This window comes from Protopterus annectens, chromosome 6.part0 (genome assembly GCF_019279795.1).
Source record: "Protopterus annectens isolate FY-2018-M chromosome 6.part0, PAN1.0, whole genome shotgun sequence".
In the NCBI taxonomy this organism is placed as follows: Eukaryota; Metazoa; Chordata; order Ceratodontiformes; family Protopteridae; genus Protopterus; species Protopterus annectens.
Window position 1 is genome coordinate 433,631,162 of NC_056737.1, and position 24,222 is coordinate 433,655,383.

Here is a 24,222-nt window from a genome sequence, read left to right on the forward strand (position 1 = left end):
AGTGAGAGCTGCTTCCTGCTCTCCTAAGTTTGATAATCGATCCATAATATGCCACCTGAGCAACCGTGGGGCATGTGATCTTGCCTTCTGTGCAATGAGATGATTCACATATGGAGAGGGCCATAGACATGGGGCATTTCACATTGCAGGCAAAGTGAATGTGATGGTAAACTGAACCATTCCTCTGGTCCTCTCCTTGAGTTGTGAATTCAGGGACCATGTCTGACACTGACTTCCCAAATTTCTTATTCATTAGAGTGGCCTTTTCACCATTAAGTAGATTGCAATATCCTACCTCCTTCTTGTTTGGTGCTACAGGTCACAGAGAAGTTCAGTGGATGTATTCTTCCATATCCTAGCAAGGAAAACTTTTGTACATCTTTCCTCAGTTCCCCTTATTCCATGCCTCTTCACAGAGCTCAGGGAAGAGAGACCAAAGGTAATTCTCATCGTTCCATGGTGGTGGAGAAATATATTACCTGGGTTGTTATGTACTGGAGTTATAGAGACTTGCAATCTTAGCCAAAGGTATTCCCAGTGATTGTTGCAATATCAAGCTCCATCTCAGGGCCTAGCTCCTGTGTTGGATCCACTAGTCATATCTCATTAAACCTTTTGACTAGCGTAACAGAAATGCTTGAGGCTGCTAGTAAGCCTTTTACCAGGCAGACATGTTCTCCATTTGATGGGACTGCCCCAATCCTCATTACTATCATCCTTCTTTTTATACATGAAGATTTTGCATCTCATTAATCGTTACCACCCTTCATTATTCAGTGCTACTGCTCTATATTCTTTGATAGTCATGCATGACTATTGTAGGATTTTGCACATACAGTCTTTGTCTCTTGGCAGCATATCCTCAGTTTTTTCTTGATTTCTTCCTGTCTTTACAAAATCAACTTCATCAACTTGTATTCTGCTTTCCTGTAAGTGTGACTGAACCTTAGTAATATGTTTTCATTGACCTCTGCAAATGGGCCTTCTGACATCCTCAGGTCTTCATTACATCCTCACTGAGCATATTACCCTGTTTCAGGCACTTTATCTCCATCATCTCAATAGTTCTTAGTCGAACTTCCTTCACTGCCCAAGTTTCTGTGCAATACAGAAACATTGGTTGCACCATTGCTTTGTACACCTTACTTTCTAGCTTTGTTGGCATTCTTTTGTCACATATTACCTCCTGCCAGTCTGTACAATTTGGCTGCAGCACATTTTATTCTAGCTTTGACCTCAGTCTACTTTTCACCACCACCTTTCCAGATACCTGAAGTTGTTAATGTTCTCTTCTCTTTGTTTTCATAGTTTTTCTAATTTCCCTTATTTGTCTGTGCTCAGTTCATAGCTCTCAACCTTAGCATAAAAGAGCTGGACAAAGCCAAAAATATGACAGAACAAATTTTAAATATTGTTGTTATAAACTTAGAAAGTTGCTAGAATAAAAGGTCTTGAGTTATTATGCATTTTCTGAATGATATGAAGTCTTAAACTCAAATGACTGTCACTGTTTAGTGAATTTAATCCTCACTGATTTACCACAAAAATCCAGAAAAATCACAAACTTTATGAGGAACAGACCAAAAACATGAGGCAAAAATCTGGACATTCTCCGAAAGTCAGTACAGTTGACAGGTATAGCTCAGTTTCATTCCAAGTGCCCGAGTTTTGCATTCCAGTCTCCTGTTTCCTGCAGTTCCTATCGATAGTCTGCTTGTAGTGCCACTTTGTCTGCATACAGCAGCTTTGTTGATCTGTCCCCTCTGACCTGTTTGACAGTGTAGTCCATCTCCAGTACTGACATGAATGGGCTTAGAGTTGAGCTGTGATGCACGCCCACTCCTACTGCAAGTCTGAGCACTTTTCATACTTGTGTTATTTATATTTATTTACTGGGGAAGTCCAGCTAGGTATAAACCCCTTTTCAGCAGAGGCCTGAGCAGAAGAGCTCCATTTACAAGAAAAATGCACAGATAATCAAAACAGTAAAATTAAATAATGCAATGTAAAACTGCAGACTATTGAGATGATACACACACACAGTTCTGTACAAGTTGTATTATGCAAGTTGACAAGAAAGTACTATACACGACACTTGAGTATTGTGATTAAGTAAAATTCCAGACAGTTCTGACTGCTAAGCACAAGATTGCATGAGCTGAAATTATGTAATGGAAGTTAGACTTGCAATGCCAAGAGAAGGTTGAGTTAAGAAAAAAATTGTATTGTACAGAATATATGAGATTTATAAAGGACAACAAATTAGTAAGGCCTAATCAGGAAGTTGTCTACTATATACACTGTTTACAGGAGAAGTATTGTGTGAGGTGTGTCACAATTTGTTGCTTATTTCATTTTGTTTACTTAGTTTGGTAGTAGGGAAAAAGGACATGGGGTTTATTATCCCAGAGAGGTATGAGAACACACAAAGGAACTGTGAATGAGATGCTTGATTTTAAACTTAAACATTTGGCAATTTTTCTGCGAATCTTATGGGGGGGTTGCTGATCTTGACTATGCAGTTAGAATAAAGGGAATCTCCAGCTAAATTTATATGACTTTTGTTAACAAGAGTAGATACTTGTCAGAGGAGTGGAGTGATGTCTTGCATCAGTAAAATTCCAAAATATCTTGTAGAAGGGACACTTATTGGGTGGGCATATTAGTTGGTGTGTGACTAGAAGCTGAGCTTGGCTAAGTTGGTATAGGAGTTAGACTGTTTAGGTGTTTTGAATGTTGAATAATAAGCCTGTAAGAATTTGTAGAATGGAAATTTGGTGATCTTATTATACCACGGACCCAGTTTAGTCATTTGAGTGGTATGTATGTTTGTGACTGGGTGGGTGGGGGGTAGAAGATTGGTAGCAGCCAGAGACTGTCTAGTAGTGCCAATTATAAGTGTTTTACTCTATACAAAAGACAGTTTCTGGTGTCTTTTTGATGGCTTGTTGACTGTGAATGTCAAGTTCAGATTATCATTGATAAGGATACCCATGTTTGGTACTGGTGATGACTTCAATGGTTATATTGTAGGAGGAGGTGATTTTGAAGTTTAACAGTCCAAATGTTTAACAGTCATATTATATGAGTTTAGTGTGTGTGGATGGTGTGTAAATCATTAATAAATATGTGAAACAGAAGTGGTCCAAGTATGGCACTTTTGAGGGTGAAACTTACAGTGAATGGGAGGAAGTTGAAGTAACAGGATTGCTATTTAAGGGTTTGTGATCTATCAGATAGGTAACTTTTGAATCAGGATAGAGTTGATGGAGAGGTAGAGAGAGATGAAATACTGAAGTAATTTACTGATAGAGAAAGTGTTCAAGCCTTTGAAAATATCTAGAAATAGAGCAGAGACAAGTTGAGCTAAGCTGAATTTCTGATTGAGTGATTTTTGTAATTGTAAAACCAAGTAGATATATGGTGGTGTTATGGTTAGGTCAAAAAAACATACTGGATGGTGAAAAGGAGGTGGTTGTCAAGTGAATGTCTAAGCAACTGTGTATGTGCACACTTTTCCAGACAGGGAAGATAATAATATTGGTCTACATTTGGAGTAATCTGAGGTGTTACCACCTTTGTAAAGGAAAGTAGAATTCATGCAGTGATCAATTTTTGATTGAGATATGGTAATCTAAGGTGTCAGTTACCATTTTAAGGTATTCACCTGGTAGGTTGTCAGTGTCCAGGGTAGTGAACTTTAGATCTGAAGATGTTTTCATTTGGTCTATAACCTGTGCGACACTGATCCGGGACACATCTGACTAGGCCTCCTTTTACCAGCATTGGATCCGAGCTCCAAGCTCCTCCCCTACCCATAATGCCCTGTCTCCTTCCTCCCTTCAGATCTCATTTGCCACGTGTAACTCTAGTGGACCGTGCTGTAGGAAGTTTTGGTTATGTTTTTGGTGCTTTAGCTATACTTTTCTAACTTTTTCTCCCTTTCACTCTTTTCCTTCTCATGCTCAAGCGTTGGTCGTTAGGTAAAAAAAAAGATTTTTCCTTCTCTATTTCATCTCTAGAGTGTGTGTGTGTGTGTGTGTGTGTGTGTGTGTGTGTGTGTGTGTGTGTGTGTGTGTGTGTGTGTGTGTGTGTGTGTGTGCTTTGGGTTTCTCTCTCCATTTACTATGGCTGAGACACCAAAACCGGGTTTCAAAAAGTGTTCAGAGTGTGGCCATAAGCTCGCCAAAGTGGATGACCACACTCTATGTAGTTTGTTTAGGTGTCCCACACTTCGATTCCTCCTGCTTGATCTGCATGGGGTTCAATCCCTGCACATTCATCGACAGGAGGAATAAGCTCATCCTTAAGGGCCTTCTCCCCCCTCCTACCCTGGAGGCCCCATCTTCTACTTCAGCTTTCTCTGCTGCTTCCTCCGCCCCAGCCTCTAGGACTCAACCTCCTGCCAAGAGGACCGGGGATGGAGAAAAGTGCAAACATAGGGACCGGGATAGGCTGAAGAAGCAGTCTGCCAACCACGCTTCCTCGACTGAGCCCCTGGCAAAATCTAACCCGTCTCCTAGCTCATGTTTCCCGCCCCTAGCTCCATTCTCCTTTCTTCTCCCTGGAGCTGGAGGTGTCTCTGGTCCTTTCCCTGGTTTTGGCTTCCCCTCACCACCTCTCTAGGCCGGTGTCAGTGGCCTCTTCTGCCAGGTCCATCCGCAGCCTCTCTGAAGTTGAGATGGACAGGATGATGCGGAGATTCATCCACACACACATTTAAATGGGAGTCTTGCCTGCCCCTCCCCCCAAGAGCTGGGGGCATGCAGTCTGCATTCATCCCGATCACTCCTTCTCCAATCCAACCTCCAGCTTCAGACTCTTTGGGTCCAAGGTCCCTCTGCATCAAGGGGGTCAGCGCCGATTGTACCCTGCACCTTGATGCCGACCATTGTCCTAAGCGGGTCGGCTCTGACCCGCTCGGAACCAACCAGCTCTCAGAGCCATAGTCTCGGCACCAGATCTGATGTGGTGGTGTCTGCTCTGAGCTTTTCAGAGCCGAGCTGTCCGCTGTGAGTGTCGGCACCTGGAGGTTCGGCCTCAGCTTCCCCTTTGATTCAGAGGATTACAGACCCGGTCATGGTCCCAGCTCCAGGAGTGCATTCTCTTTCTGCTTTCAACGTGGTGGAGAGGGTCCTCTTAGTTCCATCGAGACCCTTGATGCTTTTGTCCTCTGAGTCCATCCTGGCTCCCTCTGTGTCTGATCGGGATTCTGCCACCATGGCCCCTCAAGGATAGCCTGCTGGCTGTCTTCCTCAGGGAGTTCCCCCTCGGGAACAGCTGGATGTTTTCGAGTCCTCCCTAGAGCCCCCCCCCCCTTTGAGGAGGCTCCTTAAAAGCACACATGTAAAAGGAGGCACTTAGACTCCCCACCAGAGTCCCTCATGGAGGACACTGACTTGGTAGAAGGGGTGGGTTCCACTCTGTCACCCCCTGAGGATGTCTCCTATGGAGACATCATGGAGATCCTTTGTCAGCATGGGGGGGTGGTCTGTCCAAAAGCCCAATCCTGACAAGTCTGTGTTCCTGGAGGCATTTGGCGCAGGACCCTCTACATCCTGGGTGTCCCCTCCCGCGGATCCCCTGGTGGATCTAGTTGCATCTCATGGGTGGAAGGAGCCGAACACGATGGAGACCATCGCCAAACTCCCTGATAAGATCCTCAGTGCCCCATCCTGTAAACCACACTGGTCGAAGGGATCCCCTGTCACTGCCATGGTGGTGGTAGCAGCCACCAAGAAGGAGCTCACACAGGAGAGTTCCACAGTCCATCTGCCGGACGGAGAGTCTAGGAACATGGACCATTTTGGGAAGCGGGTCTACGCTTAAGCAACGTTATCTATATGTCCACTGAACTACATGGCACATGTAATTAGGCTTTAGTGAGACCTAGTTAGAGGTTGCTGAGTGTTTTTTCCCTAGGGTCCATGTTAGTAGAGGAAAAGAGGGTTTTCTCCTCTCAGATGGCCACCCTCACCTCCATTGCCAATACCTGTCTGCGGCTTCTATCTCACACTAGTAAGAGCAGCTGGCGCAAGTATTGCCTTCAGGCGTCAAGCCTGGCTCTGACTTTGTATTTTTCAGAGCCCTTCAAGGCATCTTTTACAAATGCCCCATATAATGGTTCTACTCTCTTTGGAAAGATGGTACATGACACACTGGTCCAGAGCGAGAAGGATGAGAAGCCTCTGCCATTGGAATCCGTATCGCAACCCCTCAGTGAACCTTCTCCAGGAATCAGCGAGGGAAGAAGAAGATGTGGTTCCAGAAGTCTCAGTGTTATTCCCAGGATACTGAAGACTCTCCTTCCCCCAGAGGCAAATATTTGTTGTGGAAGACTCTCTTTTTAGTAGCCATAAGCTCTGCCAGGAGGGTATTGGAACTACAAGCTCTCTCTGTTCATACCCTATCATTTTTCACAAGGATGGGGTATCCTTGAGAACTAATCCCTTGTTTCTCCCAAAAGTCTGTTCAGAGAATAATATAAACCAATCCATTGAATTGCCTGTATTTTTTCCGAACTACAGCGATAAGGCAGAATATAAACTGGATTAGTTGGATGTACATAGGCAGTTATGTTTTTACCTGCACAGGACAAAGACCTCAGGAAATCCAAACAGCTTTTTGTGTCCTTTTCTGATGGATTGCCAGTTTCCAAAGTAACTTTGTCAAAGTGGCTTACTGATTGCATTTCCTTCTCTTACAGTAAGAATAATAAACAACTGCCAGGGAAGATAAGAGGACATTCCACAAGATTAGTCTCAACATCCTTTGCTTTTCAGGCCAGCCTTCCTATTGATTCTATTTGTGCAGCTGCCACATGGGTGAGACCTCATATCTTAATCGCTCATTACAAAGTGGATGTGGCCTTCCGAACAGGTCTTCCTTTGGATCCACTGTATTGAAGAGTATTTTTCCTGAGCCACCTGGGGATAAAGGTGCTAGGGACACTGTCCCAACCTGCAAGAATTACGGTGAGATAGGACAACATAACATTAAGAAGTTATGTACTTATAACGTTCCATGTTTGTTATCCATCTCGCCTACATTCTTGCGTCCCTCCCTCCTGCCCCCATCCTGTGTTCCTGGAGGAACTGGTGGACAACTCTTTACTTACATACATAGTTAAGATGATATGGATTCTGTTTTTTCCTTTTGGTTTCCTGCCAAACATCTATGTATGTCTTGCAAACAAGATCTGGGGATGTAGCCTAGAGCATCATGGGATAGGGGTTAGCCTTGAGCCAGTGGAAGCTCTCCAGCTTTAGTATTCAGCCAAGTCAGAGCTGAGATTGACTCCGAACGAACCTGCAAAAATGTAGATGAGGTGGACAACAAACATGGAACGTTATGGTAAGTACATAACTTCTTATTCTTTGCCATTGCAGCTACTCTTAGCCTTTTGTTAGCTAACCAGTATTCCTTCCTAGCCTGATGCATCTATTTCCTACTTCTCCCTGGTCTCTCTCTTTCCTTTGATGGCCTCCTGGGGTTCGTATTCCATCACTGGTTTTCCCTTTTTGTCTTATTTCCATGCCTGGCTCAGCTGCATAACTGCTCTGTAATTTCTATATATGCTGTTAGTGAGATAACTGTCATTCTTCTTCATCTCAACCTATTAAATCATTCTGAGGTGTTAGAATCCTGAGTATTTCCTTGAAAAACTGTGCTTTCACCCCAGTCAACATTCAGGTCCTAAGCCTAGCCTCTGTACACCTTTGAGTCTTCTCTCACTACTGCCTGTAGCAGTGTGTGGCTACTAGTGATGTATGCAAGGGACTGACCGTTTCATTAAGGATGACTTTGCAATATTTCCTACTACTCTGCGCTTTCCTACTACTCTACTTTCTTTCTCTCTTTTTGTGAGTCTGCTTCAGTCTGTCTCCTTTTACAGTTTATTTTTTTGTTTCTTCTTTCCCCGATGTTAATCTCTCTCATCCATTTTTCTTTTAACTTTTCCTTCACTTTTCTTAAACTGCTTCCCTTCCTCCTCTCCTTCTATAGAGTTTCTCTTTCTCCTTTTGTTACAAAGATTAGTTCTATATAATATTATAAGTCAATTTTGCTCTCTGTTTTGTGCCTTGTTCTTGATGTTATTACAGCTAATACTGCTATTCTTAGAAATGTGACTCTTTTCATGTGTATACCTGTTTTGGGTACTATTTTTTTTTTTTTTTTTTTTTTTTTTTTTAAGTCTTTTCATCTAAGATGATTTGTTCTTTTGCTTGTTTATTTTTTGACTTTTTTTGTTAAAATTTGTGTGGAGCTTATCTCCCCGGGCCTCTACTGAAAATGGAAATATATCCAGCCTAGACTAGCCCGGTCAACAAATGTAAAATAAATAAAAAATAAAACTTTGATTTCTACCCCAATGCCCTATCCTTAGTAAGAGGAGTATGTTGCATGTTGTGACCACTCTTGTTTGTAATTTTCTGACGGCCTCTTTTGGTGAACTGTGTGTTTGCCATCATCAGGGTATTTACCAGACAAAAGTCTGGAAAGGCTTCTTGTCCTCCATTCATATGCCCTACTCTTGTGGACTTGGGCAATCCTTATTTTCTGTTCCGTCAGTCCTGATGTGTGTATTTCCATCCTGATTTATGTATTTCACTTCCCCCTTCTCAATACTTACTCCTTTTTTGTCCCCATTTATCTAGTGGGTCTTGCAACTTTTGTCTAAATGCTTTCTTTTTCCTCACCTTCCCAACCCCTGTTGTAAGGCATGGGCTGAGATTATGAATGCTGCCTTATCTTTACACTAGAATCTTATTGCCATGAGTCTCTCACTATTTTTGGCATCCCTCATTGTCTTAAGAAGGCTCTCTCACCTCAATTCTCACACCATTTCTAGTATTCTTCCACTGAGTGGTAGACTGTGGATCTCATCCAAGTGTCTTTAGTGGCTGCCCCCCATGTTGTCTCATGGATACACAAGATGTCCAGTCTACTCCTCCTTACCATCATGTCATCCACTTCAAAGTTGCCTCCTGTTAGTGAAACTATTTTCAGTGTAGCAATCATTAGTTCCTTTTTGTCAAGCTGATTGGTTTGATATCCAGCTTTGCTTTAACAGAGCTGTTCCAGGTAAGGGTACATTACTCCAGTCAGCCAATAGCTTTAGTTCACCCAGGGCTGCTGGGCTTTGATAGGCACACACTGGACAGTAGTAGAGCCTAGCTCCACCAACTGTTAGCATGGGTCCCTAGCTCATTTAGGCGTAGACTGTTTCCTCAACCCACTTAGCACAGGCAAGTACTCATTCCTGTTTTTGGTGATGTTAGTCTGTATGACCATAATCACCTAGAGCCAATTTTTGCAATGCCGAGTGGCTAGCCTTGACAAGACACATAGTCTGTGATCCGTGTCCTCCTACCTAGAGGATGCTGCACACCACAGCTAATGCCTAAAGCATTTGGTCTACACAACTCTTTCCCCAATAGGCACCTCATAGAGTCTGTGCTGTCACTCATCTCTCCATGCAGTTTTGGGTGCACCGTTGGCATATCTCTGAAGTCAGTTTGAAAGGTTGGCTTTGAACCCAGTACATCCAGTCTTTGAGGTGAAAGCACCTGGCTTATTTTTGAGAGGTAGAAGGGACCCTGCACAGACACTAGGAGAACATGTAAACTTCCCACAGACAGTGACTGGATGCTGGGATTGAACTCTGTTCCTTGTAACTGGGAAACAAAGGCCTTACCCTTATGCCCCAGTCAGCCAGTTTGCAATTCATGTTGACCTATGTTGGGCACTTGCATTGCATCAGCTGTGGTTATTCCATAGGCCAAGATGATGTGTTAGCTTCTTCTGCCAATTATTAACTTGTGAATGGCAGGATTATGTACCAGCACAGGCTTTTTAAGCATTTTGTTACAGGAGTGCTGCATCTCTGGCCATGCTTGAAGATTCTCATTCCTCACCTGAGAGTTGAACTACTTTCTCCTTGTTTGCCTGTCCCCCTTTTAGACCATTGATTCTGTGACATTTAAATTTATATCTTGGAAAATAGTTTTTTTTCTGGTGTCCATCATCACCTTCTTCTTCTTCTTTCGGCTTTTCCCAGTTAGGGGTCACCACAGCGGAACTCAGGTCCACTAATGATTGGCAGTAGATTTGTACGGTGCCGAGGTGCCAGCTCGACGCCAAACCTTCACCGAAGGCACGCCCATTCACGCATGTCTTTCGAACACCACTCGACCGCGGGGAGGACATGCAGACTCCACACAGAAGGCGCTCCAGCCGAGAATCGAATGGGAGAACCTCTTGCTGTGAGGCGACAACACTACTGCTGCACCACCGCGGCTTCGTATCCATCACCTCTGTTTGCAAAATTTTGGAGCTGGAAGCCCTTATAAGTAGGGAAACTGTATCTGCCCTTTCTCAAGGATTAGATATCTCTTTGGACAGCCCTTATGTCCTTCCAGAAATGTTTTATAATCATCAGTAAACCAATCCATTCATATCAGTCTTGTCATCACCAAGGCAGAAGCTGAATAAGAAACCCCTTTGTGTACTTGGATGCAGGAGCATTAGCATTTTGTATGTGATATGTTTTAACTGAAGTCAGACCCACATTGCAGAACTTGTTACCAACTTGCAGAGGCATGTTTGACTCCTGGAAGAAAAAAGGAGAGGCGTCTTTGATCTGGAGCCTATTTAAGTTTCTGTGGCAAGATTCTCATTCAGACATGTACTGTTGTAGAGATTGCATCGAACTGTACTTAGCCCTGCCATGAAAGGAAAGACTTGGTGCATGCCATATATTTAATTTTTGTTGATGAGGTTTCTTTCTGCACTTTGTCTTCCTTCTCTTGAATTTAACAGTCACTGTTCATCTGAGATCTGTAGTTTGAAGACTTATCATTTTTAAGTCATAGTTATGTTTCCCTCAGTCTTTAAGGAGGAAAAGGGAGCATTTGGTTTATGTGTATATTTGAAGGTGATAGTTTGGGGCATGGAGTTTGTGTCCAGACAGAAGTTGTTATAGTATGTTTGTATGATGTTTTAGTTACATATGATGGTTTAGTACCAACTTAAGCATTTTAACACAAAGTTTAGTACAGTTAGTTTTTTATGATTGTGAACTAGCTACTCAACCTCCTCATGCTGAACTTGCTGAGCTCCTGACTGCACAGAATAAAGCACTTTAGTAAGTTAGTTCAAGGATATTTATTTTCTAGATGTCTTAAAGTACTTTTAAAACTTTGACTTGTACAACTACTTTGTGTTTCTTGTTTTGACCCAAATATTTATTTTTAAAACATATTTATTATTTTGTCTTAAGTTACTGGTACCCAGATCCTCGACACAGTCAAAGAAAATAACCAGATAAGGTCCAACGTACAGGTAAGACATTTGTTCTGTTTTTTTTTTTCTTTTTGAAAACAAAACTTAAGGCACTTGTGTCTTATCTGCAATTAATAATGTGTTAAAATGCCGGAGTTTAAATATTAAACATGTTTTTTTTCCACTCTGCTTAGACAGTCAGCCATAAAACTAGTCTCTTGATCAGTAAAATATGATCAACCTAATTTTTTCCTACTTTTATATAAACTGTAGATTGCAGTTACAGTTTTAATTTAGACTCTGTTGAGATAATTCCCTAGCATGTGTATTCTTGAATTCTTTCACTGTTTGCAGCCTTTTAATCTCTTTAGGAAAGCTATTTAATGTTTACGCAACAGTCTGTGTGAAAAACATACATCTTACTTTAAATCGCCTATCTGCATTGAACACTGTAAGTACTCATAGTACCCTTTCAGGGACTAGTTCAAGTTTTTGTCAAGTTGCCACAAAGGAGCACATGAACCTCCCCTCCAGGTGCCTTTCTAGGGCTCTGCTTCTTTTAATGCTGTTAAAATGTCCTATATCTGGTACTTTGAGAAGTACAGACATTTTACTTTTTCTCCAGCCATCAGCTCACAAGTCAGAATTGCTGATGTACCACCTTTTTCTTGAGTCTAGACTGTAAACAACAAATGTCTTACACGGTTTTTAGTCCATCACTCACAGGTGCCAGTGGATGGTTCCCACTAAGAATCTGCAAGAGGGTAAGACTTAAGTCTTCTCAAGTAAGGCAATGTAGCACAAAGCCACTTCCAAAGCATTTCTATTCCAAATGTGACTGTTATAACTGTAGTGATCGAAAAAAAACTTTTAACAAAAGGAATATTCTTAGAAGTTATGTACAGTGTTTTATAAAAGCTGTTTCTCAAGTTAAATAATAGTGACAGAGTAATACCATCGTAGCCCCATTGATCACATTTGAAAACTAACCCTTGATAATTTTGTATTCAAGAATCCAGTATAATTTGGCTTAACTAATCTTTATACCTTTTTTACCCCTCTTGTATTTCCACATTCAGGATTCTCTTTAGTTTACCTCTATCCATATAAACGTGCACTTAACTTGAAGATGAAATGAATCCTCTAGCGTTTACCCTTAGTACCTCAACTATACTTTACCATGAGTTTGATCTCACTTCTGTGACAGTAGTGCATTAATTGTCACTTCATTTAACACCACCTTTCATCTTGTACTGGTCTAATAAACCTAATTTAGTGTAATATACTCATAGCCCTATGACCAGCTGGTTTATCTCCAAAATTCCCAGCATTATTCTCTTCAAAAATATTGAAACTTCAATTTATATATGTTACATTGCATATTACAACTCACACTTGACCAGCATGCAAGACACCTTCCATATGAGGTTATGTTGTAGATAATGCAGTAGACAGTTTGCAATAGCAAGTCCTGGCAAGCTATTACATTTCTCATAAACATTGGTACTGCATGGTACACCAGTTCAAAACAATGCTAACTAGCTATCAACTGCATAAGTGAATTATCAGTTTTTATTAGCTGTGCAATATTATTCATTCTGGGTGCTCTGGTACCATTTTATTTCTTTCACTTAGGCCAAGTAGTAGGGCAGAGTATGAAATGTAAGTACTTTGCCACTAGTTTTACATTTTTAAATCATTCATCATGAAGAAATGATTATAGCTTTGACAATAGATCCAATGTTCTATTCCATCCGTCCCCAACTGATGGGTTGTCGGATCATAAAGATAGAACATCAGCAGTTCTTAACCTTTTGATCTAAGGACCAGGCATCTCCCCTACCCACAATTCCACTCCTCCAATTAAATACCTCAGATTTCATTTACAACTTGAATGTTAGAGATGCAGTTCTCCTTGGCTCAGCTCTTTGGCTGATAAGCGAATATTTTTTCAAAGGATTTTCAGTCTATATAGTAACTATTGTTACTTCATTTCTTTCCATAGATCTTTCAAGGTTATTTCTATATATATATATATATATATATATATATATATATATATATATATATATATATATGTATGTATATATATATGTATGTATATATATATATATATATATATATATATATATATATATATATATATATATATATATATATATATATATATATATATATATATATATATATATATATATATGTGTCTGAAAAAAAATAAAGTAAAAGATTTTTGTTAGTGGGTAGTGTCCATCCTTGCTGTTAGTCAGAGTTGTTTTTGTCGCTATCAGCAGTTTTTGGCCTAATCTAGTTGTTTACAGTTTTTTCCCTTTTGCTGCCTTTACTGTTGGAGTTTAACTTTTCTGTTTTGCAGGATGATGAATCAGGCATTTGGATTTAAAAGGTGTGTCTTCTGCGGCCACTGGATCTCCCCCTCAGATGCACACTGTGTTTACTGTTTAGAGGCTGCACACCTTTGTGTTTTGCTTCACTTTTGAGGCTAGAGTGCTGTCTGACCAGCTATTGTAGAATACCTTGAAGGGGCTTTTCCCTGCCGATGTGAGAGATGGTAACTCCTCACAGATGTCGTCTTCTTCCTACAGTAAGAAGTCTTCAGATAAGCCCAAAGGAGAAAAACTTAAAGAAAAAGACAAGAATAAGGAGGTATCTTGGGAGAAAAGTTCTGAAAAGCACAGGGAGAAGGAACATAGAAAATGGACCCCTGATCTGACAGGGCTGTCTAGTCCAGCTCTGAAGTTGCAGAATCCTTGGATCCTTCATTAGAACAAAATCACCTACCCCACCTTTTTCTGGACCCAGGTTATCCCTGGAAACAGTCCTAGGCTGTGATCTCCCTTCCTGCAGGAGAGATATTTTCAAACAACTTCTAGGGCACTTTCCAAGACCTATTCTATTAGGTCAATGTGGTCAGCCAGGGGTCTGTCCAAAGTAGATGTGGATAGGATGATGAAATTCCTGAGGATTGAGATCCCACTGGGGGTCCTTCCTGCAACAGCCACTGTCAGGGGTTCGGGAGCTGTCCCCCCACATGATTGGCACTTCTTCCTCAATCCCCACCTTTGGATCCAGTGATTGTAGATAAGAGTGTGCCCCAAGAATTGCCTGTGATGGATCCGAATGACTTGGCCTGTTCGACTCCAGCAATTTCTCTGAGGTTACTCTGATTCAGATCTCAAATGGTCCCTGAGGCAGTGGGTCAACACTGGGGCATCTGGATCAACTTCAACATTTTTGGACCCTTCCTGCTTTGGTGCTTCATGTCTCTGCAGCTTGATGTTGGCTTCAGAGCAGAGCAGATTTGCTTCTTGGGGCATGCTTTTATCGGGTTTTGCAAAGGGGCCTGCTACAGGGTCCTTTTCAGCTTTGGCCTTCAGGAGAGTTCTAAGTCCAAAGAGGAGGCATCTCTCCCCTATTCAGAGCCATCCATTACCCATCTGGGTTCTTTGAGTTCTGCTTCTCTTTTTGTCACTTTGGGATACCCAGCCTCTCGAGACCTAAAGATTGTCCATGTTAATGACTCCCCATCTGCTTTGGTGTGTTACCCAGATCACCCCAACCCCCCAGTGGGGGAGTAGACTGGAAGCATGTATGCAAAAGGAGGCACTTGGACTCCCCTCAGGATTCTCTCACTAAGGATACCGACTTTGATAAGGTAGAGGATTCCTCTAAATCTCCCTGTACAATCTCTATTGATCAGAGATTAGAATTAAGACAGAAGGGAGGATGGTCCACTTCCTGGGTGGTCCTTCCTGTGTGCGAACTTGTGGATACGTGTTTGAGGTGAGCTTGGAAGGAACTGGGCATGATCACACCAGTTCCCCACAAACCTGAGAAAATCTTGGTCTCTTCTAAGGACAGGCCCTTCTGAATCAAGGGTCCTATAGTAGATTCCATAATGTTAGCAGGTGCCACCAAGAATGAGCTCACAGAAGAAAACACTAATGCCTATCCCCTTAACAAGGAGTCCAAGACATTGGAAAGATTTGGAAAGAGGTTATACACATCAATTACCTTTGCCTTAAGAGTCCAGAACTACCTGGCTCATTTAACACATTTTCAGAGGGACTTGAAGGAGCTCTCCAAGTCCTTCACAGGGTTAGTACTTGAGAAAGCCGACAAGATTGTGGATATACAACCGGCTACCCAACAGTCTCTCTCAAATGTAGCCAAGTGCCTTAATGTTATGGTGTACTATCTCACCTTCATTCTATGCTGGTTGGGCTCTGTTCCGACTTGGCCTAATTCAACAGGTCGAGAGCTTCCACTGCCTCGAGGTTATACCCTATCCCATGATGCTCTGGGAGATTACCCAGATCTCGTTTGCCGCTCAAGCAGATCGGGTGACTTCTACACTGACTCTTGGCTAAGTGAAAACTTTTTCTGCTTTTTCTTCTTTCTGATAATTTGAATGTTTCATTAGCATTTAAAAATGTAGTATATAGCAGGGTTGTTAGTCTGCTACTTGGCTGTTTCCCTGTTTGGTGGTGTTGGCTGTCATCGTTTTCACTAGGCCTGTTGTGTTTTTTGTCTGTTTAATCTTCTTATCCCTTTGTTCATAGGTAGGTACTAGGCTATTGGCCCAAAGGCCTATGTAAGCCTAGCCAACAAGGTTCCCTGGCTTTCGCCACCCAAGAAAGTTATTTTCCTGTGCCACTGTCGAGCAGAGACACAGAAGTGATCCCCGGGGTGTATTTCCTATTTCCCATCCACCTGTCAAGATTTTTCTTGAAGAGTGCTAATGAAGAACTTCGCTTGACATAGATGGGTAGCCTTTTCCAGAGTATGGGAAGTCTCTGGGACAGGAATCTATCCCTCCAGCATGTCCTGTTTATTGTGATGACAAGGTTTAGGTCCCTAGATCGTGTAGCTCAGAGGGACTGCGATTTCTTTAGGTGTAGCATTTCCAACAGGTTTGACATAGCTTTATATGTTGGGCAGAGATCACCTTGGAGTAGGCGATATGCTACGGAGTAAAGCTAGAGTTTTTTGAGGCGGTCAGTGTAGGGCATTTGTTTGAGGCCAGTAATCCTCTTTGTGAGGTACTTCTGTGGCCTTTCCAGCTGCTGCAGATGTCTTGTGAGGTACATTTCAAAAGGGGCGCTGTACTCTATAGTGGGTTTAATGAGTGTCGAGTAGAGGGGAACAATGACCTCTTGTTTTCTTGGATGAGAACCCTTTTATGATGAGGTGTGCCACGTAGAATGACTTCCTAACTACTGTGGCGATGTGACTATCAGAGGGAGAGACTGCTGTCCACCTGGGTCCCAAGGTCTCTTATCACACATTCGGTGTTAAGTAGATTGCTGCCTATGTGGTAGTTCATGGGTACAGAGTTTTTACCAAAGGGGATGACACTGCACTTTTTGGCATTGAGCTTGAGGCCATAGCTCTGACACCAGGCATCTGTCTGAGCGAGGCCCTTCTGTAGGATGTCCACATCATTTGGGGACTTGACTATAGCTCCTAGTTTGCAGTTATCTGCGAACTTCGTTAGCCAGAGGCCTTCTGTGTTAACCTGTACTTCAGAGAAGTAGATACCAAATAGGAGAGGTTCCAGGACAGAACCCTGTGGTACTCCACTTGTCACTGTTTTGAGGTGAGATTTGGAGTCTGCAACTTTTACAGTGTGGGTTCTGTCAGTGAGCCAGTTGGTAACCCATCTTGTGACGTAGGGATTTATACCTAGTTTAGTGAGTTTAGCTATAATTCCAGAATGGGGGATGGTGTCGAAAGCCTTGGCGAGGTCAAGATAGGCTGTGTGAACCACCTTACCCTCATCTATGGCTTTGGTGACTGCCTCAAAGAAATTGATCAGGTTCAGGAGGTATGATCTGCCTTTCACAAACCCGAACTGGGTGGGATCCAGAGTTTGGATGTTACCCAATGTCTTTGTTTATGAGTTCCATGATGATACGTTCCATGACCTTGCAGATCAGGCTCATCAGGCTAATAGGTCAATAGTTCCCAGGATCAGTGGTGGCTCCCCTTTTGTGGAGTGGGATAACTGTTGCCGTGCGCCATTCAGTAGGCACAAAGCCTGATGTGAGGCTATTATTGAACATGGTGCTTAAGTGGGGATCCAGTTCGTTCTGAAGTTCGTGTAAAACGCAGCCTGGGATGTTGTCCAGTCCCATGGATGCTGTGTTTTTGGCTTTAGAGAGTGCAGCTTTTATCTGCGTAGTTGTGATTACAGGGACTCTGCATTCTTCCTGTATAGATATGGGCCCTTTAGGGGGTGAGGGGGGAGGGTAAAGTTAGCAGTGAACCTAGCTTCCAGGATGTTGGCAATATCAGTTGGTTCTGTAATTTTCATGCTTTTGTGCTGTAACTCAGAGCAGATCTGGGTGTTGCCATCTAGATTATTGACATAGCTATAGAATGTTTTGTGGTTGTCCTTAGAATTAGTGGCAATTTTGTTTTTGTAGCTAGTTACAGACTCGTTTTTAGTTAGAGAGCTTGTTGTACCCTTATAAGGTAGCTCGTTTAATTTAGAGGGCTCCTGGCAGCCCGTTTAACTTAGAGGGACACTCCCCATTCATTTCCCTTTGTTGCTTGTAAAGAGAGTCTGTTTAAATTAGAGGACTTCTCCCTTGTGGTTACTAATGGAAGTCCGTTTAAGTTAGAGGACTCCTTTCCCTTTGTTTTAAAATAAATAATTAAATAAAATAATAACATTTGTTAAGCTTTGGTTGTTTCGTAGAGTTATTTTTTTCTTGTGTAGCTTGTTGGTCTAAATAAATAAATATATATATATATATATATATATATATATATATATATATATATATATATATATATAGATATATAGATATATAGATATATATATATAGATATATATAGATATATAGATATATTATTAAGTTTCCTTTTGTTTAGGCCTATCTTCTGGGTGTTGGATGACTTTCATAAGGCTACTTCTTATAGATAGTTTTTGTGTAGCTTCTTGGTTTCAAATATGTCTAAAGAGCCTAAGGAACCAAAACCATCAGGTTTCAAAAAAATGTGACTGGTGCAATCAAAAGATGTCTCTGACAGACAGGCACACCAGTTGTGTTAACTTCCTTGGTGCCCTCCAGTTACAAGAATCCTGCTCATTTTGTCATGCTTTTAGCTCTAGAGTGTTATCAGAGCATAAAAACAAATTAATCGTAAGAGGCTTACTGAAGACCCCTTTTACAGAGGCCTTAGAAGGGTCCCAGAGCTCAAAATCTTCAGACCAATCCCCTTCTTCAGAATCAGGGAAGTTGGGAAAAATGACCTCAACTTTGGCTCCATCTTCAGAGCCATCAAAAAAATATTGGCTAAATAATCTGGCTTGGAACCAAGGGGTCTTGGTTCCGAAAAGTCTTCTCCTTGGACTCCGACTGCAGTTCCGGAGCCGATAGAGTTCCAGTTTTGGAGCCAGTCCCCAGTATTGGAGCCGGTTTCTCTGACTCTAAGATCTCTGCTCCTGCAAAAAGCAAGATCTCAATCCTTATCCTCCTGATCCCCCAGAAGTTGATCAGATGATGATGTGGAGCAGGTGGTGAGGAGACTCCTTCGAACATCATTGCTGGCTAAAATTTTGTCAACTCCGACCCAGAAGGAACCGGAGCCAGCAAAGACATCTCCTCCTTCGGTTCCTTCTCCGATTTGACCTGAGGTTTCTGAGCCAGAGCACTTGGGCCAGATCATAGTGGAACCATCGGGACCGAGAACTCCGACAGCATCATCTGTTCCAACAACTGTTCCGACTTCCTCGATTCCATCGGAATTTGAGGAGTCTAGGACCGACATTCTCCTGTCGGGTCCGGGGAGGAGAGTGGGATCGGACAGCTGTCCGACTCAATTGTACCTCTCGGGGCTTCGGTACATCAGCTTCAGAGCCAACCGCTCTGCTTCAAGGTCGGTTTTCCAGTTCTTTGGAACCAAGGACGACCTTGGAGCAGGGCGAAGGAGCTTTTGAGCTGATGGAGAGAGTGCTGTCACCTCATACTGCTCCACACTTTGGTTCAAGTACTCTTCCCCCAAAAGTGCCTGTGTCCATCTCAGCTCCATCGCACCCCTCCCCAAGTGCAGAGACCGGATGAGTCTGTTACCTCCGACACCGACCTGGATGAATCAGAAGTGTCCCCACGGTCCCCCTCATGATGTCTCCTTTGCAGACATCCTGGAGATTCTTAAGCAGAGGGGTGGCTGGAAGTCCACCAATCCTTTTGAGGATGAGTCAGTGTACCTGGAAGCTTTTGGGTCTCGCCTTTCCACCTCTTGGGTGTGTCTGCCTTTTGATCAGTTAATCAACGTAATTGGTCAGAAGGTGTGGGGCTCTCCAGATTCGGTGGAACCTGTTCCAAGGAGGCCAAATAAATTCATTGCAACACCTTCAGAAAAATAATTTCTCAGCAAGGGCATCCCAGTAGATGCTATGGTGGTGATGGCGGCTACAAAGATGGAATTGTCAGACTTCCTCATCTGTTCATCCACCGAACAAAGAGTCTCGAATGATGGACAGATACGGAAAGTGTACTTTTTCTTCAGCGGCATTTACACTTAGATCGCTGAATTACCTTACCCATTTTACGAGACTACAGAAGGATCTCCTGAAGGAGCTAGGAGATGCCCTTCAAGGTACTGTAGCTGCAGGGGTTTTGGACAAAGTTTACTCACAGCTTTCCACCTTAAACTCCTCCATGCGACTGATTTCTTACGCAGCCGATGGGGCGAGCAGGGCAGTGGGTACAAGAATTTCCTTAAGGATACATTCCTGGATGGGCTTATGTAATTTTGTTGAGCCCTTCAAGTCTTCCTTCATTAACGCCCTTTTTGATGGCTCATCCTTGTTCAGGCCTAAACTTAGAGACCTTAACCAGGTGCAAACAGGAGGGATAGACGGTCTGCCGTGGGAGTCCATTTTTCCCTCCCCACTAGACCTTATTCCAAAGGTCAAAAGGGGGAAAAAAGTGGTTCCGCAAGTCCCAAAGAGTGTTTCCTGATGCACTTGATGATTCTTCCCCTAGGGGCAAAGCGGGAAGAAACAATGGAAGACTCTGACCTCGTGGCAGGGGGATCTGAACAACCAGTGTGACAGGGATTCCTTCCTTGGAAAGCCCTTTCAGCACTCCTGAGAGGAGGCCCATCTGTCTGTCTCTGGAGGCAGTTTGGGGTCGCTTATTATTGTACCCAAATGCCTGGCTAGAAATTGCACAAGACAAATGGGTACTAATGGTCATATCCAGAGGTTATTGTGCACCTTTTCCACTCCCCCTTCAGAGAAACAATCAGTCCCAGAACTTCCACCCAGTCAAAGGGATTATGCAACTTTAGAGGTACAAAAGTTGCTAGAAAAAAGAATCGTCCAGAATGTCCCCGCAGACCAAATTGGATCTGGAACTTACTCAAGGTTCTTTTTAGTTCCAAAAAAGACAGGGGACTGGAGGCCCATTCTGGATCTCAACAGACTAAACAAGTCCGTCAAGGAATCAAAGTCCTGGATGGTGACACTGCAGTCAATACTTCCCTTTCTGGGGAAAGACAATTGGATGTGCTCGATAGAGCTCCAGGATGCGTACTACCACATAAAAATGGACAGGCAATCCAGGAGACATTTGCTCTTTCGGTTGGGAGCCAGTCATTACCAGTTTCAAGCTCTGCCATTTGGTCTCACTCCAGAGTGTTCACCAAATGCATGGCAGTGGTTACAGCTCACTTGAGGCGTCTAGGATTCCATGTGTTTCCATACCTAGATGATTGGCTCCTCACTGCTACCACCTCACTGCTACCACCAACACCTACTAGTAAAAGCAAGGGATGAAACCATTCATCTGTGCTCCAAACTAGGCATTACAGTAAACTTCAAAAAATCTGCCTTGTTGCCTTTACAGCATCTTATATTCTTAGACGCAGAATTAGACTCAAGAAAAGTGTTGGCCAAACTTGCCCCCGAGAGGATTCTTTCCCTTCAACATCAAATCGAGAATATCTCATACAGAAGGAAAGTTCAGACAAAACTGTCTTGCAGGTTCTGGGCACCATGGCGACTGCAATTATTTTGGTACCTCTAGCACATTTACACACGTGATTTCTTCAATGGCTGCTTTTTTCCCAATGGTCCATGCAAGATCTACCACTGTCACACAAGATCATCATCACAGAATCCTGCAAAAAGGTCATACGCTGGTGGCGTCATTCGACTCAGTTGACTATAGGCTGACCGTTTGTCTTCCCACAACCAGTAGCCACAGTGACCACAGACACGTCTCAGGGTGGGGGTGGGGGGGCATTATCTGGGAAAGACTGTCCAAGGCATCTGGCAGGAACACAAGAACCGTTTGCATATTAATGTCCTAGAGATGAGAGCAGTGCTCTTCACATTGCAAGCATTCCAGGACTCTCTCCCAAAAGGAACAATTGCAATTCAGACTGACATGTCAGTAGTGTGGTACATAAACAAGGAGGAGCCAAATTCTAGCCCCTATGTCGAGAGGCACAAAGAGTATGGCAATGGGCAGTCGTTTTCTGACAGCAACGCACATCCTGGGGAAATCCAACATTACAGCGGACAAACTCAGCAAAGCTAGTCTGATGGCTAATGAGTGGTCCCTAATACAAGAAGTGGAGGAAGAGATTTTCCGCCAATGGGGCCAGCCCTGCTGCGACCTTTTCACCACATCTATGAATGCCAAATTCAGTAGCTTTGCTCAGATTCCCCCTCCAGGGCAGTCACCAAGGGATGTTCTCGTACATGATTGGCCCTCAGGATTCCTTTATGCTTTCTCTCCCTTTCCCCTGATACCGAAGATTATTCAGAAAGCCAACATATTGAAAATCACAGTGATTCTCATTGCACCATACTGGCCTCGGCAAATCTGGTTTCCTTTTCTGTGGCCCCATCTCCAGGATGAACTGTGGATCCTGGACCCATTTCCAAACCTTCTGATTAATTCGTCAGGGACGTTCCATCCATCGATACAAACCCTAAAATTGACAGCTTGGCTGCTCCAGTTCCACAAATAGCCAGGCTTCATGATATCTCCCCTGCAGTTAGGCATATATTGATTTCCTCTCATAAGGCATCAACCAGAAAATTATACTCTAGTAAATGGAAAAAATGTTCACACTGGGCTTCCAAAAGGGACACAGATCCTTTTACAGCCCCCATCACAGCAGTATTAGACTTTCTCACTAAACCTTTTAATGAGGGTGCAGCAGCAGCTACAATTAAAGTGCAGTTAGCTGCTATATCAGACTTTCATATTGGGGAAATGGGACTAAAAATAATGTCCCATAGACTCTGTAAAGCTTTTCTAAAAGATATCTTCTTACTAAGGCCTCCAGTGAAAGAACCTCCAGCTCCATGGGATCCAAATTTTGTTCTGTTCTCTTTAATTCTACCTCCCTTCGAACCTGCATCATCATGTGACATAAATTTTTTGTCATGGAAGACAGCATTATTGGTGGCCATCACCTCTGCCGGGCGAGTGTCTGAACTCCAAGCTTTATCTATACGTCCTCCATGAATAACCTCTTACAAAGATAGAGTCTCCTTACGGACTAACCCTTCATTTCTACCAAAGGTGTGCTCAGAGACCAACCTAAATCTATTGACTTACCAGTTTTTTCCAAACTATGGCAATAAGGCAGAATATAGATTACACTAGTTGGACGTACATAGACAACTGTGTTTCTACATGCATGGAACTAAAGATTTCAGAAAGTCAGACCAGCTTTTTGTGTCTTTTCAGACAGAAAGAAAGGATTTCCAGTGTCAAAGGTCACACACACACTAAATGGCTCACAGACTGTATCTCCTACACATACAATTCCCAAAAGAGGCAGCTACCAGGCAAAGTGAAGAGCCATTCAGCAAGAGCTATTGCAATAACTTCTGCTTTCCAGGCCAGGCTTCCTATGGATTTCATTTGTGCAGCAGCAACATGGGTAAAGCCTCATACCTTTAGCACTCATTACAAAGTAGATTTGGCCTCCAGGGACAGGGCCTCCTTTGGGTCCACTGTTCTGAAGTATCTTCCCTTGAGCCACCCAAGAAAGAAGGTACTAAGGATGCTGTCTCAACCAGCATAGAATGAAGGCGAGATAGGACAACATAACATTAAGAAGTTATGTACTCACCATAACATTCCATGTTTGTTGTCCATCTTGCCTTCATTCTTGCATCCCACCCACCTTTCCCTGCCTTTGCTCCTGGAGAATCGGGCGGATAATTTTTTATTATAATTGGATTATGGAGTCTCTGATTCCCTTCTGAGTCTTGTCTGGACATATTTGTTTAATTATAGGTAAATACTCATGCTTTCACTTGCAAACAAGATCTAGGTAATCTTCCCAGAGCATAATGGGATAGGGTATAGCCTTGAACCAGTGGAAGCTCTCAAGCTTTTGAATTAGGCCGAGTCGGAACCGATGCTCAGTTCTGAACCCAACCAGCATAGAATGAAGGCGAGATGGACCACAAGCATGGAACGTTATGGTGAGTACATAACTTATTTTCCAATGTGGTGGATGACTCAAGGCCAGTGGGTAGCAGCATTGCTATTCACCGGCATGCCTGGATGCATCCCTGCAATTTCACAGAACATGTTCTTCATCACCTCCCCTATGTTGGGTCCACTGTCTTTGGACTGAAGGTGAAAGAAATGTTGTCTAGAAGTGAATAGGATGTCAAGACCATATCTCCCATTGGAATTTGCTTCTCTACCACCCTCCCAAACAGACTTTCAGTAGGTACAAGAAGCTGTCATTCATAAATCTCAAGGGTTTGTCCTAGGCGATTATAGTGATAACCCCCCCAGATGGGAAGTAATCACAGTGAACGTTGCCCAATCGACAGGTGGTGTGCAGAACCAAAGGTTTCAGGGCCCCTTTTCCAACAAACCCTTTTAATGCTCCTGAAAGGTTGTCTGACTGCTGCGCTATAGAAACAGT

General features: G+C 42.9%; 1 protein-coding gene across 2 annotated transcripts in view; it reads left to right on the plus strand.

Moving 5' to 3' along the window:
• The window catches only part of KNSTRN (kinetochore localized astrin (SPAG5) binding protein), a 1,051,623-nt gene that overhangs the window by 770,896 nt on the left and 256,505 nt on the right, over positions 1 to 24,222 (plus strand). For both annotated transcript variants that reach the window (XM_044074175.1, XM_044074176.1), the window contains one exon: positions 11,282 to 11,343. In XM_044074175.1, coding sequence (XP_043930110.1) covers positions 11,282 to 11,343 — 62 coding nt within the window. The remainder of the gene's footprint in view (positions 1 to 11,281; positions 11,344 to 24,222) is intronic.